This window comes from Zootermopsis nevadensis, unplaced genomic scaffold, assembly GCF_977971745.1.
Source record: "Zootermopsis nevadensis isolate Lab colony 2312 unplaced genomic scaffold, Znev_1.0 Znev_ptg000017l, whole genome shotgun sequence".
In the NCBI taxonomy this organism is placed as follows: domain Eukaryota; kingdom Metazoa; phylum Arthropoda; class Insecta; order Blattodea; family Termopsidae; genus Zootermopsis; species Zootermopsis nevadensis.
Genome location: NW_028259149.1, coordinates 16,381,880 through 16,399,425, shown reverse-complemented (window position 1 = coordinate 16,399,425; position 17,546 = coordinate 16,381,880). Strand labels below are relative to the sequence as shown.

Below are 17,546 nucleotides of genomic sequence, written 5' to 3'. Positions count from 1 at the left end.
CTGAACAGGCCATAAAACTAATCCTGTAAATATTTTGAAGTCCGGCTCTTTAAATTGTTTCCTCGCTTCGAAAGATTACGTTGCCGAGCCCCTCGGAAGACCTCTTAAGAAGGGTCGACTGTATGAAATGTGAAACTCTGACAAATTTGAATTTATTTGGTGTTAAAGACAGAATTCATAACCGTGAGATGGGAAATAAGGTGAACTCGCATTCTATTTGACGGACTAAGGATAGCGATGGGTATCTACTGTCGAAGTCACATCTCAGGACCTGATAGCTCTGTAGACTTACGTTCACTATGCATAGACAATAGTTACCTTGACGATGTCATTAAAGGTGACAAAATTCTGAACTTCTGGCTGCGAAGGCACCTCCCCTTCTGTAACACTCTGAAGGTCTTCGGAACGTGAATTCTGTGATCGCAGAGAACATCTGAGGGAAAGATATGTAGATTTTATTATCTGTGCAAAAGGATCAGCTTCTACATCACCAGGAATCCCAATATGAAATCCATTACCAAAATTCACGAAATAATTCACTTGCCCAAAAACGTCTTGCAGTATACTTTAAAATAATATTTTGACAGGAAAACTTAAGAAATATAAGACCAGCAAACAAAGGTAATGCATCCTTTAAATTTCTCTCTGTACTTTATTTTATTTATTTAGTGTTCTGTCTGACGACAGGTCCATATGAACAGGATCCTTCCATCCTTTTCTCGGACTGGGACCTGTTCATATACGTTCTTGGCAGATGATCCAGAAGTGGTTTGCCATTGCCTTCTTCTGTGTGTGAATGGAGTAATTGTTGGGATGCCACGGAGGAAAACTCCGTGTTGCCTAGACCACGGCCTTGCCCAACACAAGCTATAAATTCGGGCACCGCCGGGAATCGAACCCGAGACCCCAGGATTACAAGGCCAGCGTTCTAACCGCTAGACCACCTCATCTTATTATTATTTAGTGTTCTGTTTGACGACAGGTCCATATGAACAGGATCCTTCCATCCTTTTCTCGGACTGGGACCTGTTCATATACGTTCTTGGCAGATGATCCAGAAGTGGTTTGCCATTGCCTTCTTCTGTGTGTGAATGGAGTAATTGTTGGGATGCCACGGAGAAACCGGGGAAGCCCCCGGAGGAAAACTCCGTGTTGCCTAGACCACGGCCTTGCCCAACACAAGTTATAAATTCGGGCACCGCCGGGAATCGAACCCGAGACCCCCAGGATTACAAGGCCAGCGTTCTAACCGCTACACCACCGTGTACTTTACAAATGATAAATAACCTGTTATTAGATGTTTAACACATCTGTGATAAGTGTGCATTTATGTTACTGGAAGTAATTCAACGTGCTAATGATCGATCACAGCTTCATATATACTCTGAACCATCTTCATCTGAACTGCACGTGTAATTTCATAAATAGTATAAATACACTCAAAACTGATCAAGTTATTATCTTCTGTCATTTGTCTGTTATCTCTTACCCCGCATTCCAACTATCCCACAGAAAAAAAAATATGTAATTTTATTTTTAAGACCAATACTTTTCTGCTGACATATATTTGCAGACTTAGGGCACATACCATAGAGAATGTTGTATTATAATTTATTTATTTTTTACTTCACACACCATCAGTTCTAATAAACAATCTTTTAACTCTGATTATTAGCATGACACTATATAACATAAAATTCCCCCCCCCAAAAAAGTCCACTATCTAAAGGGAAACGCGAAGCTGTCGTAAATATTAAACGGAGAAATTCCAAGCCTTTTATGGAATAAAAGAAATGTCGTTACTATGTCCACAACTCCCCACCAAAAATCTATTCTGAGCAAGAAATACAATTATCCACAGACAACGCAGTGACACTACCACTCCAATACTTCCTGCAAAACTTCTTACGGATCTTAAAGACACACATAAAGAAACTGCGTGTCTTGGGGTTCGATCCCAAGACACGCTGCTAAGGTCTTCTAGATCTAAATTAATATTTTGCTTCATTAAAATTTGTTGAGGCCGCCTTTCTGTCGTCTTGGGATATAAAGCTTAGCAAATGTGACGTAAACAGAATTTTGATATGAGGGAGAGAAGATAAATCGTACAAAGCATATGAGAAAAAATTTAGATATACCAGAAGAATTGTAAAGAGCACGTCGAAAGGATGCAAGATTACAGACTACCAAAACCAGCACTTATATACCAACCAGTGATAAAACGAAATAATAATCACAGGCATACTAAGCTTAATTAATACCAGTTCAAGAAAAAGAAAAAGTTTTCTAATCCAAAACACGTGTCAAAATTTCGTCGAGATCTAGTAGCGTAGTGACCGGCAGCTAACATTATTTGAACGTACTCTTCGTTTGATACCGTGTGCCATGAGGATGGAATCTGCAGCGACCAATCAGGGCGTACGGTTCAAATTAAATAATTCGAGCCAACCCTAAATTTCACTTCTATATATTGGTGGAGGCTTGGGTAGGCAAGCAGGTGGCGTGTGAATTTAACGAGTGCATATCGAGTGCTCCACACATTAACATTTGGCTTCAAACTTTTAATTCAGTTAAAATTATCAACAGAATTTACCTTCGCAGTTACATGAAACTCAGATACGTAAGTCAGAATTTGATACGAGAACTGGTATGTACCACAGTGCAGTTCGCATACCTTACTGGATGCCTGGAAGATATTGATTTCGCATGTGTCGACTCAGCAGGTGTTGAAATCGTACATGTCGACTCAGTAGGTATCGATTCTGCGCTTGTCGACTCGACAGGATTCAAATCTACACGTGTAGACTCGGCAGGAGTCGACTTTGAACGCGTTGATTTTGCACGTGTCGACTCAGTATGAGCTGGCTTTGCGCGTGTCGACTTTGTACCTATACACTCGACAGGTGTCAAATTTGCATCCGTAGATTCGGCAGGTGTCGACTTCGCAAGCGTTGACCCAGTAGATGTCGACTCCGTAAGTGTCAACTCTGAACGTGTCGATTCGGCAGGTGTTGACTCGGCAGGAGTCGACTTGGAAGGTGTCGTCTTTGTACTGATCGACTCAGTAGGTGTCAAATATGAACGTGTAGACTCAGCAGGTATCGACTTTGAACGCGTTGATTTTGCACGTGTCGACTCGGCGGGTTTCGACTTTGCAGGTGTATTCTTTGCACGTGTCGATTCGGCAGGTGTTGACTCGGCAGGAGTCGACTTTGAAAGCGGTGATTTTGCACGTGTCGACTTGGAAGGTGCCGTCTTTGTACTGATCGACTCAGTAGGTGTCAAATATGAACGTGTAGACTCAGCAGGTATCGACTTTGAACGCGTTGATTTTGAACGCGTTGATTTTGCACGTGTCGACTCGGCGGGTTTCGACTTTGCAGGTGTATTCTTTGCACGTGTCGATTTGGCAGGTGTAGACTTCGACTCCGACATCGACTTCGACTCCGTACATGTTGACACAGCAGATGTCTTCTAGAAAACAGAACAAAATAAACAAGAAACTTTATGTCTTCGACAAAATGCCAGAATAGAATGTTGAAATAGGCCACGACACAGTAGACACCACATAACCTGTGGAGTTAAAACAACGATGTTAATCTAATAATCAATTTTCAATTCACAGTTAAGAGATGGCTTTAAAGCAGCACGGTCAAGCTGCCAGCTGAAATTCTAATCAATAAACACGTATGGAATCAAAACAAAACTTTTTTGTCCATCAATACCACCTCAATAAATTCTGATGCTGTTGCTATAAGCGTAGCAGAAATGGTCACTACACGAAGTTAAGCAAATTGAGTGACACCAAAGTGTTTTACTTACCCTATTTCGGGGCATCTATGAATATTTAAACGTGCAAAACAATTCCTTCTTGCCACAGTTAAGTCGGACTTGCAACTAATCCAATACCTTCTTTACACAACGTTCTCATGGCAACATAACAAATCTTATTTTGGTTTGTTGTCATAGACACCAACACCAACAACAACCAACAACAACCAACACTAGAAGTAAACACAAATAAAACTAAGAAAACAGTTGACTCTCGATTATCTCGAGCTCAGTAAACACAGTCTCTGGTTTAAACAAAAATTAAAAATTAGTTGAGAAAGTCTGTTGTGAAGTTAGAGCGTTTAAAAACAAACAAATACAACAATGACGTCATTTAACGTATTGACGTAAATCAATTGCTGCTATTAACCTGAAATTTACAACAATATAACGTGCAAAAGAAACGAATAAATACAACAATGACATTACTTAACGTAGTAATGTAAAAACAATAGTTTTTTAATAGTTGGTATCTACTTTATTAATTTTGAAATGAAATCCTTTCTGTTATTATTAAATCCTTAAAAATTCAAGTAGTGATTCAAAAGGTTAGGGCCAAACTGAACGAGCGCATAGATGGCCTCAGAGAGAACAACTTTCGAACAGGAATCCATGTCCTCCGAAGTTATTCTGAGTCAGTCAAGGCCATTGAAGATAGGGAAGTCTGATAACTGACTCAGGATAACTTCGGAGGACATGGATTCCAATTCGAAAGTTATTCTCTCTGAGTCCATCTACACGTTCCTTCAGTTTGGTCCTAACCTTTTGAATCATCCTGTATATGTAAATAAACTTACATATGTAGTATATTTTGAGTGTTTTTCTTTCATGATTGCGAATTATTCGAGGTTTGGATTATCCAGGAAGATATATTTCCCAACCAACAGATGAAATTTATGGAAATGTTTACTAATGTTGACTTACGTCGCCTAACAACAAAAAATGTTTTAAGGCGCTCATTAACATACCCACGTGGTAGTGATGTTACTACTAATTTTAAAAATATAAATCTTCATGTTACATTTAAGTTGACCATTCAAGCGTAACACAATAACAATAAATAAATGAAAACAAAAACCGGATAGAGATGAATGTATAGTAATTACATCGTAAGTTAATCCCTTCTTTAGACATTCTGTTCGACATGCAAATTCTCACTGGTTTGACATGTTAGCGAAACTGAAAGTAACCTATCGGCAATAGCGGAAGTCAAAATAGCTCATTCGGTATAGTAACAAGGTTCGAAAACTCGGGTTCGATTCTCGGAACGGGCACAACCTCGAACACAACTCCTGGGTCCTCCCAGCTGCTTATTAAACGGGTCCCGGGGATCTTTATTCGGGGTTAAATTGTCCGGGGCACCACTTACCCATATCTAGTTCCAAAATTAAGAATGATACAGACATACTTCCACCTCTTAATATGTTTAGAAATATACTTTTCCGGATTTGTATATGCTTTCCGCGTGTATCCACTTGTTAAATGAATTAATAGCTCTGTTTGAATGTATTCAACGAGGGCTCATCTTTTCCTGGAACAGTGTGTATATACAAGTAACAGTTTATAAAATTAGTATTTCCAGTAGCGCACGCAAGGTTTGTTGTTCAAAGGCCAAGTTTGTCAGTGTAGTAGTTGACATTGTAGAGCAAAGTGCCCAGTGAAGGTCATTTTGCAATGGAGCAGTTCAAGTACTGAGATTCCCCCTAATGAACAAGAAACTTCCGAGTCTATGACTGCAAAATGACGTTGTGTTTTGTTGCTTTTATATAATTTACCATTTACAAAAAGTTTTGCATTCCCTCACCAATTATGATGAAGAAAGCAGCTAGTATACAGGGTGAGTCAAAAGTATGTTTACAATCTTCTAGTGCGTATTCCAGGATCAAAAGTAAGAAGAAATGTTCCTATGAACATGGGGTCGCAAATGTTTTATTTTCGAAATAATAGCCAAAAATAATTTTCAATGTAGGAGTTTATTGCCAAGTATAAAGAGAGGGATGTTTCTTTATAACAGACGCTCAAAAGTTGTTCCTCCATTTTCCACACATGCACGAGCACGACGTACACACGACTGACGAATTCCTTCGTACACTCCAGGGTTTCCTCGAGTCATCTGACATGCATTCTGCACACGTTCCCACAGGTCGTCTTCATTGTTTGTGGGTGTTGCATAAACGACGGACTTCAAGTGACCCCGCAGATAAAAGTCCAATAGAGTCAGGTCCGGTGACCTCGGTGGCCATGCTACTGGGCCACCACTGTTCATTGAGATGATCTCTGACGCGATGGGAGAAGTGTTCTGGGGCTCCGTCGTGCACAAACCACATTTGTCTTCTTGTATTCAGTGGTACATCTTCAAGGAGACGTGGCAAGTGTCTTCTTAAGAATCACCGATGTGAAGGTCCTCTTAGACGCGATGGAAGCATGTGTGGACCAGTGAGCATGTCGCCAACAATTTCTGCCAAAACGTTAATTGAAAATCTTTGCTGAAGCTGGATTCACTTTGATACAAAGTAAGTTCAATGAAACTTATTTTTGGCTATTATTTCGAAAATGAAACATTTGCGACCCCATGTTCATGGAAACATTATTTCTTATTTTTTATCCTGAAACACGCACATAAAGTTTATAAACATACTTTTGACTCGTCCTGTATATTGAACATGATACTAATGCCAGGTATGAACATTAGCTATACGTACCACCTGATTCAAAAATCAGTAACGCTCCATTTTGTATTTATGGATTGTTATAATACTTCTTCTTTATTTAAACAGCAAGTCGTCTGGTGAGTTATATTATGGCAAATGACAATTCGGTTTTCTACTGCCATCGAGGGGAGGCTACACTGACAAACAGTAATGCTTCTCCTCTCTTCTTTTTCATAACCTCGATTCTAGTACAACAAGCAGCAATTACGGTGTTACAGATGGAAAGAATCTACGCTGCAGAGAACAGCACACCAAATTAACATTGCTTCTGGTAACAAGACGAAGGAAAATGCCATTTCTAAGTGGTTAACATTCATGCTTTGTATGTGGGACGTCCCGGATTCAAACTTGAGCATACAGGTCGTTTATCTGGACAGTGGTTTTTGTGAAATTTGTGTTTTCTCAGTCCTTCCAGGCACAATAATCATTCTATCATTTATCATTCTTTGCAATACAGTATGAGATATGAAAATCATCGAAGATGACTTTCCATCAATTAATAACACTGGTGTGTGGCCGAATGGGTGTCTCATTGCCCCCTTTTATGGTAAATCTATTACAGTAGGGGCTTCGTCTGATGGTAATATACCTATTGTGCCTAAGGAAGGCTCTGTTCCCCAGTGATTATGGCTCTGGACTAATGTGATTTTTATATTTTTTATCAAAATGTTAGAGGTTTGCGGACTAAATGTTGCAATTTTTTTGACAATGTTTATGCTAACAAGTTCAAAATTTATTGCATTATGGAAACTTGGCTTAATGACACTATTTTCAGTTCTAATCTGTTTCCTGATTCTTATTACGTATTTCGTGTTGACAGGGACTATTTAAATATTTACAAATTCTTTGTAAGATAAGTCATTCTTGAAACAAGATTCCACATCACGTTGGCCTTTGTTACATTAATGGGATTCGAGATCATTTTTGGGCAATCTCGTATTCCAACAGTGGACGTTTTCAACGCAGGGTGATTGCCACGTTCATTATTTAACCAGACTGTATCTTTCAGTTTTCAATCCTTAGTAACGTAAGTACTGTGCAAGAAATGCGCATTACGTGATACATCACTGAAACAAAGTTCAACAAATTTTTTAAGCGCAGGACTTCTCGTCGACTTACAACTAATGTTTATTTATGACTTGTTAAATGTAATTAAACATAACTTACCAATCTATTTAAAATTTAAAACAGTAGGGACGATCTGAAAAGGATTTCTCTGTAACCGGATATTCATACTGCAATGTTTTTCAACTTTATTATTAGCAATTAATTATCTCGCCTTTAAGTTGTATGAAATGACAAGCATTAATTTATATCGTACTTACACATTCATTGGAAGCAATTATGATAATTATCTAAACGTATAAAATAATTAAACACCCCGTTTAAAATATTTTAAAACAAGTACACAGTAATTAACTGTCCCTAAACACTGACAGTTTCGATAAAAAGGCTTATTTATTTACACGAAATCTGGACAGAAAAATTTAAACAACTTCACGGCTTATACCTACGATATTGAACTATGCCTAAAGTACTTGTAAAGTTAAATATGGCCGTACCTATGACGGTCTATTATCAGATTTTCAATGTTCCTTAGTTCCGAGTGCAAATCATAATTACACCAAAATTCCATTCCAGGTCAGCCATCACGTTATGACAACCTCGATGCTCAGTTGGAGATTAACCTTCGACCTGATACTTACCGGGATATTTGATAAAGAAGTTGATGACGATAACGAATTACTATCCTTGGAATATGATGTTTAGTATGGATAGTGATTTTAAAAGTGCATATAAATTGTGTTTAGAACTTTTCTTTCAATTCAATTCTTTGTTATTAGTGTGATTTATCAACAGCCAGAAAGCCAATTACAGATACAGCACAAGAGAGGAACACACGAACACAATAAGAACATAAAAGGTAAAACAAGCAATATATAAAATACATTAATACGGAGGACATAAATACATAAGAAAATTGAAACTAAATATATTAGGATATTTGTAAAAATAATTTAAATCAATTAAGTAAATTGTACTATTATAGAATGTGAAGAAGTGTGACAATTTTCGTCTCGAATATATCCAAATCCCTGCAGACAACATTAGCAGCTGATGCTCATCTAGCAGAAGGACTGTTTTTGATCAAAGGGCTAAAACTGAACATAGAAAAATCTCTCAGATTCCGAGCAGGAATGCGGAGACCGACAGCTTCCAGAAGGGAAGGACAGCATTTAAAACCGCGGTAAACCTGTGCAAGGAACAGTGCATCACTACAATGCCTTCTCTTACTAACAGTCTGCAGTTTTAAATACTCTAAAGCATCAGCGTAGCTGTAATGCACTTGGGGGAGGAGACGATAGTAGCAAAGGGCTGCAAACTTCTGCTGAATACGTTCCAGTTTGTTGGCATCAGTAGTCGTAATAGAATTCCAAACGACCGAGACGTACTCAAGCTTGGATCTAACTAAGGTTATATATAAGATATACAGGCAATCGAGAGGAGAGATTGAAACGGTTAATGTGCGAACAAGACCCAGCAACTTAATACAATGTGAAAATATGTGGTCAACATGGTTGTGAAATAGGAGCTTGGAGTCGAAAAATATTCCCAGGTCTTTAATAGTGTCGGTACGTGTTATAGAGGACTGAAAAAGTTTGTAATCAAAGATCAAAGTAGTGGTTTTCCTGGAGAAGGAAATTACTGTAGTTTTACTAATATTGATATTCATGAAGTTAACAGTGCACCAACCTTGTACAGAGTCAATGTCAGTTTGAAGTTGATTGCAGTCGTTGGGAGATTTAATGGCACGAAAAATTTTGATATCATCAGCGAAAAGAAGGCATTTAGAATGATTAATTACTTGGCATATGTCATTAATAAACAAGTTGAAAAGTAGAGGACCCAACACAGATCCCTGTGGAACTCCAGAGATGACCACAAAAGGAGACGAAAGAGTTCCAGAGACACGAACCTGGGATTGTCTGTTAGTTCAGTACCTACGAAACCAGTGTACATAACCATCAGAGAGTCCAAAAGCACTGAGCTTGTTGAGTAATAGATTGTGAGGGACAAGATCAAATGCACTGTTAAGATCAAAATAAACAGCATCAGCTTGACCCTGGGAGCCAACTATTGGGTTAATAAAATCTAGATAGGTTACGAGATTAGTTACTGTAGATTTTGATTTAGTAAAACCATGCTGACAAGGATTTAATTCAGACTTTACGTAATGTGAGACAAGATTATGAATGACAACTTCAAATAATTTGGAAAAAGTATCAGGTACACAAATGGGTCGATAGTTACTAACAGTGGCAGAGTTACCTTTAAAAAAACATGAACTATTGCTGCATGTTTCCATAGAATAGGAAAATAATGTTCTGTTAGAGTTAGATTTAAGATCTCTTAAACAGTCCTTTATAACAAACCTAGGGATGTCATCAAGTACGACAGATTTAGACGGTCTTAGACGACGAACTGCTTTACAAATGTCCAATTCGGAGATAGGGGCTTAAGACAAGAGGTCAGAGGACTCGACAAGAACTATAAACATGAAAAGGCTCTCCTGTGTATCATTAACGTGAGTAACTGTTAATTTATAGTTCCGTGCATCATACGCAATGATGTGTCTGACGAAAAATGGCGTCGTTCGTATAAGTTCTTTCTTGAACTTCTTGTCTTTTTCTGTTTCATAAACAGGAATATTAGTGAGTAGCCTTCAGTGCAGCTCACAAGAACAGGCAAGAAAAATAATTAATTTTCACTTGGTACAGTTCATCTGACATCGCATAAAGAACAAAAATTAACTACTGAAACTGAATCATGTCCGGTTGTTAAGATACTTAACGACTAATGGTATAGTGGGTAAATGTCGCAACCAAGTTTGTTGCATGTTACATCAAATGAAAAATCGCGACCTAGGAATGTCTTACACCAGTTGTTACATTTACATTGCATTCGGTCTGCTAGGCACATTTTGTGACCGTCTGCACAAAACACCAATTTAGCATTAAGCGATGCGACCGTCCTACGAAGCTATCTAACAGTCACGCAAAGCATTCTAAAATATTTATTTATGTTTGCAGTTCAATATAATTCGATTGCATTAATAAATACACAATAATCGATGCTGGTCACGTCATGTCGTAACCTGTTCGCGGAAATCCGTCACCATCTCTCAGAATTCGAAGTGCAAATATGTCTTTCTTTGTAAGATTTAAGGTTTTCACAGCGGTGAGTATGAAGATTTCTGTCTTCTGGGTTATTGCGCTGTGTAGTCTGGTCGATGTTAACCAACGTTTCGGAGGTCATACTGCCTCCATCATCAGGGCGATGAGTATGAAGATTTCTGTCTTCTGGGTTGTTGCGCTGTGTAGTCTGGTCGATGTTTACCAACGTTTCAGAGGTCATACTGCCTCCGTCATCAGGGCGATGGGTATGAAGATTTCTGTCTTCTGGGTTGTTGCGCTGTGTAGTCTGGTCGATGTTTACCAACGTTTCGGAGGTCATACTGCCTCCATCATCAGGGCGATGAGTATGAAGATTTCTGTCTTCTGGGTTGTTGCGCTGTGTAGTCTGGTCGATGTTTACCAACGTTTCAGAGGTCATACTGCCTCCATCATCAGGGCGATGAGTATGAAGATTTCTGTCTTCTGGGTTGTTGCGCTGTGTAGTCTGGTAGATGTTAACCAAAGTTTCGGAGGTCATACTGCCTCCGTCATCAGGGCGGTGAGTATGAAGATTTCTGTCTTCTGGGTTGTTGCGCTGTGTAGTCTGGTCGATGTTAACCAACGTTTCAGAGGTCATACTGCCTCCGTCATCAGAGTATGAAGATTTCTGTCTTCTGGGTTGTTGCGCTGTGTAGTCTGGTCGATGTTTACCAACGTTTCGGAGGTCATACTGCCTCCATCATCAGGGCGATGAGTATGAAGATTTCTGTCTTCTGGGTTGTTGCGCTGTGTAGTCTGGTCGATGTTTACCAACGTTTCAGAGGTCATACTGCCTCCGTCATCAGGGCGATGGGTATGAAGATTTCTGTCTTCTGGGTTGTTGCGCTGTGTAGTCTGGTCGATGTTTATGATGAATCGCCCTGATGACGGAGGCAGTATGACCTCTGAAACGTTAAGATTCCTGCTTCGTAAGTCCCTGGTTCAAATATCGACCCCGAGGCCGGCTATCTAGAACGGATTTTTCCGTGATTTTTCTCATTCCCTTCAGGAAAATACAAGGATGATAAAAAGATGGCATGGAACCCAAAATTTCGAACCTAGAAGACCAAATTAACGCCTTTCTAATTAATTGTCTTTGTAAAGAAAGGAAATTGATTAATACAAATCTATAAATCCCGCTGTATTTTCTGACAATTGGTATAAATTTTCCGCTCCATAAGAGGTAAATAAAAATAAAATAAAACAAAACGTGTCTTCTTTAACTGTTCCAGGAAAGTCATTGTCCAGTTTGAAACAGAGGAATTTGAAAAATATGTGCGAGAGAATTTTAAGTCTGAGAGAAATATCAAAGAGAATGGGAACATTTGTTTTTATTTGCCTGTTTCATAAACTATTTGCAGATTGTTGGAGATGTTGTAACCTCAATCACACGATGCCTAAAATTATGATCACACAGAACGGTATAATATAACCGCGAGAGATAAAATAGTACAAAATGTTTACTTTCGGCTGGTCTTTCACAAATACAAGAAAACGTTTAATTCCCAAAGACACCCTTACTCCATTGACATTGATATTTATTAGTCTGTTTCAATTAACAATCTTGGGAATGACTTTCCAGTCTTATGTACACTTCTAAATATATTTATATGTCTTTTACTAGTGGGCTCTAAAAATATGTTGACAAGAAATATTTATTATAACGTGAGTGGGAAAAACAGAACAAATGTGCGTGTTTTTATATTCTGTTCAATAAAAAACTAAACAGGAAATGTTTTATTGTGTACCAGAAACCATGTTTAATTAAGTTTCTTATAAAATACTAACTAACTAACAAACAAGCTGTCTTAGGGAACCCGAAGGTTCAAATGCCCTCCACCGGACCCTGTCCTGGGCCAACAAAATCCAGTCTCCTTCAACTCCTATCTCCCACAGATCCCGCCTGAGATTATCCTCCCATCTACGTCTAGGTCTCCCCAGAGGTCTCTTCCCCTCAGGCTTCCCAAATAGTGGACCCAACCAACTAGATGGCTTACAGAACCCGAAGGTTCATCACCGAATTAACCAAAGCCCTCCACCGGACCCTGTCCTGGGCCAATAAAATCCAGTCTCCTTCAACTCCTAACTCCCATAGATCCCTCTTGACATTATCCTCCATCTACGTCTAGGTCTCCCCAGAGGTCTCTTCCCCTCAGGCTTCCCAAATAGTGGACCCAACCAACTAGATGGCTTACAGAACCCGAAGGTTCATCACCGAATTAACCAAAGCCCTCCACCGGACCAACAAAATCCAGTCTCCTTCAACTCCTATCTCCCATAGATCCCGCCTGATATTATCCTCCCATCTACGTCTAGGTCTCCCCAACGGTCTCTTCCCCTCAGGCTTCCCAAATAGTGGACCCAACCAACCAGATGGCTTACAGAACCCGAAGGTTCATCACCGAATTAACCAAAGCCCTCCACCGGACCCTGTCCTGGGCCAACAAAATCCAGTCTCCTTCAACTCCTATCTCCCATAGATCCCGCCTGAGATTATCCTCCCATCTACGTCTAGGTCTCCCCAGAGGTCTCTTCCCTTCAGGTTTCCCAACCAGTACCCGGTGCACATCTCTTGTCCCATTTGAAGTACATACAGTCCACGACTGTAATCTTGAGACTTGAAAGGAATGCAGGAAGTCCTAAGCGTTGAATGCAGACGATATGTCCTCCTTCACCCCTACTTCCTCACCCCGCAAGTCTCAAGATTACAGTCGCGGACTGTAATTTCAGTTGTTATTGCAACCAGTTGACACTGACATGATGCAAAGTACATGAATGGGGCCTGAATATCGTTTGGACATTGTACGTGTGACAAATGGTGCCCCTGTTGAATGCTTTTAATGTTCAGAACAAACTTTGAGAGCTTCTCTCGCTGATGACGATCAAACAGCGTGTCTATGACATTTCGTAAAGGTTTCATTCATGAATATATTGATAAATATAATTTATAAACATTCTGTATATACTTGCGTGACCCTGACACGTAGTATTATTTTTATTTGTGTAGACTGTACGTTAAGTAGCGGTCATGCTCTACTTCAAGCGACAAGGTTAAACACGTGTTTATAAAATAACACAACGACCTGAATAGGCCTTTGGATCTGTATTAGAAGCCTTTAAAACAAACAGCTAAAGCTCTCAGTCTGTACTTGACGGATAAAATACATGATCAGCCTCTGGAGGATTAATAGCAGCATAAAAAGAATTGAACACAAGCTGGAAATGTTTTTAAAGCAATCACTGAAGAGGACGACGAATTTCAAATAAGAACATGAATTCCATTATATGTGCGGTGATAATCTTGATTTTTGATTCTAAAATTTGGTAAAGGCGAAGAGGGCAGATTTTTGAACGTGTCCCTGGGGAAATAAATTGCTACTCTTATGCTCCGTCGATGATTATTTCTGCTAACAAGGCCAGATATTCCTTGTCGCCCAACAAAGTATACAAAACGAATAATAAAATATGAAAGTTGTAACACAGAGTGGACAAGGGCTCTTCTGTCCTGCTGGGGAAACTACCGATTGCTGATGAAATTTGACGGCTGGTTTGTATGATTACCGCAGATAATATTAATATAAAGCGAACAGAGGAATCGATATTACTTTACTGAATACTCAAGTTTAATGTCGGACCACATTCTATAGTGTGTTTGTCACGTAAACACAGCCCACGGTTTGAACATTCCCAGAAATTCACTTCTTACAATCGTCTCATATCTTCGTCCATCTGCCAGCATGTAACTCCTGAACAACTGAAAGGTTTATCATTAATTTTGATAATGAAAATTTTCAATAGATGTACCAACACATTCTAATTTTTATTAAGATCAGACTAAATAACATGTTTTACATGAGGACTTACTTAAGAGTATATCATTCGTAATGAACTACGTATTTATTAATGTGAAAAATATTTTGAACATAAGCTGTAAGGAAAAATACATCTTACACCTAATACAATTTTACCACAAGCTAAACATTCTTCTAGGTAACTAAACATGAGGAATTTTATAACACAAAAAAATTTGAGCTGATTTTTATCAAGTTCTATTTTGGAGGGCTCATCCCCGCACGTCCTAAGACAGCCTCAATGCAATAACGTAGCGATGCCCCAGAATTCTTACGCTACGAACACATTTCTGACTTTTTACGAATTATTTCCTCAAAGTGTATACTATGAACGCATACTAAGGATTTCGTGTCTGTCTTTCATCTTTATTGCGACAGAATTTATTTAATCAGAATCAACATTAATAGTTTTCATGTGACCTTCATTAAGTAGGTACCCCACCCTTCAATCTACAAGAGACAGAGACAACCCATACTCCGAAAAATTATATAACTTAATTATTTATTGTTTTGTCGATAACATATATTCAAAGACAATTTTTCTTATAGTAAAATACTATCGTCACATACCTTCCAAACCCCATTTGTAAACATGTTTATGATATGCTAGTGTGATCAATCTTATCCAAAACATTTTCACTTTAAAGTTTTAAGCCAAATTTATTATGAATTTATTGTTTCCTATGTGCGGTACATAGCTTACCTATCACATTTTCTTTGACTGAATCATTCTAGACAAATAACTGACTTGCGGCCAAATACTTTTAACTTCTCGTTTTTTTAAGGGCGGCTGCATGTCTTGAAAGTGATCCGTTAAACATAAATAAGCTGACTTAACATTTCACTCTTTAAACCACTACAACATCCAGTCTTTACAGTTGGTTGTATTCCAATTAAACAGAACAACATCTAACAAAAATGGCTACTTCACGTACGCCTACTAAGGAATAAGGCAGATAACAGCGTCACATTTATGGGCGTGACAACTATTTACAATTTTTATATGAAACAAGTGTCCGAATGTAACCTCATTTCAACATTAAACAGTAAAATAACATTACCGAATAACCTAAATTTTTAAAAAAGGAGTAGTAGGTTATTTGTGATTACAGCGACTGCACCTAATTATTATGTCGGGCTTGATGTCAATTAACTGCAGATACGAGGCGCGTCCACAAAGTAAGTTTCCCACTCGTCCCACGGCTAGCAAACCTTATATTGCGCGAAGCGACTGTGCGTGCGTGATAGAGCAATGACGTAGCATGGCGCATGCACTAACGGTACTTCCCGCGTTCTCACAGTAGCATCGTTGCAGCTGTTGAAGATGGAGGTTCTTATTCCAGCTCCCGCCGACTGTGAAGTGCGGTCAGTGATAACGCTAGGCCGCACACGGCTCGACGGACAGCAAGTCTCCTGCAGGAGTTCAGCTGGGAGGTGTTTAATCATTCACCCTACAGCCCGGACCTCGCTCCCAGTGATTTCCATCTTTTCCTACACCTCAAGAAATTCCTGTCCGGTCAGCGTCAGCGTTTTGAGAATGACAGAGAGGCGGAGATGGTTGTCACACAGTGGTTCCAATCCCAGGCGGCAAACTTCTACGACACAGGTATTCAAAAGTTCGTCCCACGGTATGACAAATGTCTCAATTCCGGTGGCGAATATGTTGAAAAATAGCTGGACACTTGCTGTATCTGTTGCAATAAATATTTCCATGAAATTGTGTTTTCTTTCTGTAAACGGCCCCAGGGAAACTTACTTTGTGGACGAGCCTCGTATAAATTCTATTCCCACTGCAGTAAATTATTCTTCTGTCTATACACACACACACACACATAGGGATGAAACAAAACAGGGATCTCGTATGCCTTAGAGATTATATTTCAGACTCCTGACCATTTAATGGATATCGATACGATTTTATATGGAATGTTTATAAAAAAATCTTTACATAAATGTAATGCGTATAAATGAAAACAACTCCTACTCTACAAAAAGTCGAATTATAACTTCGTTAAATTTCTCAAACGAGGATAATTGTATAAACTGAGGCACTACCTCGTACCTCAACGAGGAAGACTTTGGGCTCTTCCTGAAAAATTTCACGTTGTAGTGTACACTTAATAAAATTCAAAAATATCGATACACAGCTTAGATTCTGTAAAACCGATATCGAACATTAATATAGTGGCAGAGGTCTAAACTCCTGTTTGGGATGTAAGTCTAGCCGGGTCGAATCCCGATCACGTTACCGGATATTCTGGCTCAGTTTTCTAACGGTTCTCCTACGTCTATGCAAATGAAGGTGGATAAAAACATCAAATAGGCCACGACCACCGCCGCCTCATTCCGGATACTCACACAATCACAGTTAGATAGGCAGGGCAGCTGCGAAACGAAACTGGTCCTGAGGATGAGAGCAGAAATGGCTCTCGAAACGCTGTCAGAAAAAATGGTTCATTCACCATTCAGCCACCTGACACGGCTTGTTGTCCGAGAGTCCTTCATCAGCTTCACTTTATACATCATACTATCCTAGCATTCGCTTGAGGAGACTGAGAACTACGAAAAAGCTCAGGCAGAGTAGTCCGACTGTAATTCGAAACAGGTATCTCACCAGAAAAATAAATAAATGTAGCTTATTGCTACATGAACCTGGTAGGTTAATTCATTCATTCATTTACACACACACTCATACTCATTAACAGCCAAGCACAATATATAAATAATATAAAATAACAGTATTGCCACTTTGTGTTTCTAGTACAATTTAAGGTATTAACTCCATGCTGTTGTGATACCCCTCTCATTACTTCAAAGCTCCCACCATTTACAAAAGACGACATGAAGTGATGTGTTTGAGAAACTGAACTTATACCTCCAATTCGGACAGCACAGAAACACTAGTACCATCCCGTGATTGGCCAATCTTTATTCAGTCT

The 17,546-nt window shown here is 39.1% G+C and overlaps 1 protein-coding gene across 8 annotated transcripts in view; it reads right to left on the bottom strand.

Annotated features, from left to right (window-relative positions):
• The window catches only part of LOC110831453 (uncharacterized), a 65,619-nt gene that overhangs the window by 5,061 nt on the left and 43,012 nt on the right, over positions 1 to 17,546 (bottom strand). For 3 of the 8 annotated variants that reach the window (XM_087350623.1, XM_087350624.1, XM_087350625.1), the window contains exons 3-4: positions 2,675 to 3,474; positions 319 to 433 (exon numbers count right to left, since the gene is read on the bottom strand). In XM_087350623.1, coding sequence (XP_087206749.1) covers positions 319 to 433; positions 2,675 to 3,435 — 876 coding nt within the window. In that variant the 5' untranslated portion in view covers positions 3,436 to 3,474. Of the gene's footprint in view, positions 1 to 318; positions 434 to 2,674; positions 3,475 to 3,822; positions 3,955 to 17,546 lie in introns of those variants that run through there. The other 5 variants (XR_002543596.2, XR_002543597.2, XM_022067463.2 and 2 more) reach the window with 3 other exon arrangements.